Below are 1,583 nucleotides of genomic sequence, written 5' to 3'. Positions count from 1 at the left end.
CAAAATAGCAAACACACACACATCATAGGTTGAACTGGATGGACTGATGTCTTTTTTCAACCTCACTAACTATGTAACTATGTAACTATGTAACAACAGTTAGATGATGAAGCAACAAAGTAACTATTTGAGGAAGCGCATGCTGGCGGGGAAGAGGTTAAGCGGTGGCGGAGGGTCCCCCCCATGGCGCGGCGCGGTACTCACGTGGAGGTGGAGAGGTGAAGTCACTTTTGTTGGACATGGTGGAGGGGCCCCGCTGGGAGTGTGGCCCTGAGGCTGGAGGAAGGGGCTGCAGTGGCTGTGGGTCTCCTGATACTCTGTAGACTGGAAGAGACACAAGACATGTCAGAGGAGCCGGGGAACATAGGAGGGGGGGAGGGAGGGGCGCCACACCAGATAACAGGAACTGTTTTTAGGCCGACTCGGCTTCTAGCCAGGAGAGAACAGCTGACAACAAGAAAAAGTTTATAGAAACCCCCTCAGGGCGGCTTCCCGAGCAACACCGAGCGGAGTCACAGCGAGCGGAGTCACACCGAGGACGGAGTCACTTAGAGGACGGAGTCACTTAGAGGACGGAGTCACAGCGAGTGGAGTCACACTGAGCAGAGTCAAACCAAGGATGGAGTCACAGCAAGGACGGAGTCACACCGAGCGGAGTCACACCGAGCAGAGTCACACCGAGCAGAGTCACACCGAGCAGAGTCAAACAGAGGATGGAGTCACAGCGAGGATGGAGTCCCAAGGAGGACGGAGTCACACCGAGCGGAGTCACACCGAGTGGAGTCTCATCGAGGACAGAGTCACACCGAGCGGAGTCACACCGAGCGGAGTCTCATCGAGGACGGAGTCACAACAAGGACGGAGTCACAACGAGGATGGAGTCACAACGAGGATGGAGTCACACGGAGCAGAGTCACACAGAGGACGGAGTCTCACCGAGTGGAGTCACACCGAGGATGGAGTCACAACGAGGATGGAGTCACAACGAGGATGGAGTCACACTGAGCAGAGTCACACCGAGGACGGAGTCTCACCGAGGACAGAGTCACAACGAGGACAGAGTCACACCGAGGACAGAGTCACACCGAGCGGAGTCACACCGAGCGGAGTCTCATCGAGGACGGAGTCACAACAAGGACGGAGTCACAACGAGGATGGAGTCACAACGAGGATGGAGTCACACGGAGCAGAGTCACACAGAGGACGGAGTCTCACCGAGTGGAGTCACACCGAGGATGGAGTCACAACGAGGATGGAGTCACAACGAGGATGGAGTCACACTGAGCAGAGTCACACCGAGGACGGAGTCTCACCGAGGACAGAGTCACAACGAGGACAGAGTCACACCGAGGACAGAGTCACACCGAGCGGAGTCACACCGCGCGGAGTCTCATCGAGGACGGAGTCACAACGAGGATGGAGTCACAACGAGGATGGAGTCACACTGAGCAGAGTCACACCGAGGACGGAGTCTCACAGAGGACAGAGTCACAACGAGGACAGAGTCACACCGAGGACGGAGTCACACCGAGCGGAGTCACACCGAGGATGGAGTCACACTGAGCGGAGTCACACCGAGGACG

At 56.9% G+C, this 1,583-nt stretch overlaps 1 protein-coding gene across 1 annotated transcript in view; it reads right to left on the bottom strand.

The window, feature by feature from the left end:
* The window catches only part of GYPC (glycophorin C (Gerbich blood group)), a gene marked incomplete at its 5' end in the record, with an annotated part of 36,872 nt that extends 36,507 nt beyond the window's left edge, over positions 1–365 (bottom strand). The window contains 3 exon segments of the mRNA XM_082260511.1: positions 205–255; positions 258–289; positions 343–365. Of these exon segments, the coding sequence (XP_082116637.1) occupies positions 205–255; positions 258–289; positions 343–365 (106 nt within the window).
* Positions 366–1,583: the final 1,218 nt, after the last annotated feature.

Source organism: Pelophylax lessonae (assembly GCF_965119305.1).
Source record: "Pelophylax lessonae genome assembly, chromosome: 6".
NCBI lineage: Eukaryota > Metazoa > Chordata > Amphibia > Anura > Ranidae > Pelophylax > Pelophylax lessonae.
The sequence above is the reverse complement of the archived record's forward strand: the minus strand, read 5'-3'. Positions and strand labels throughout refer to the sequence as shown.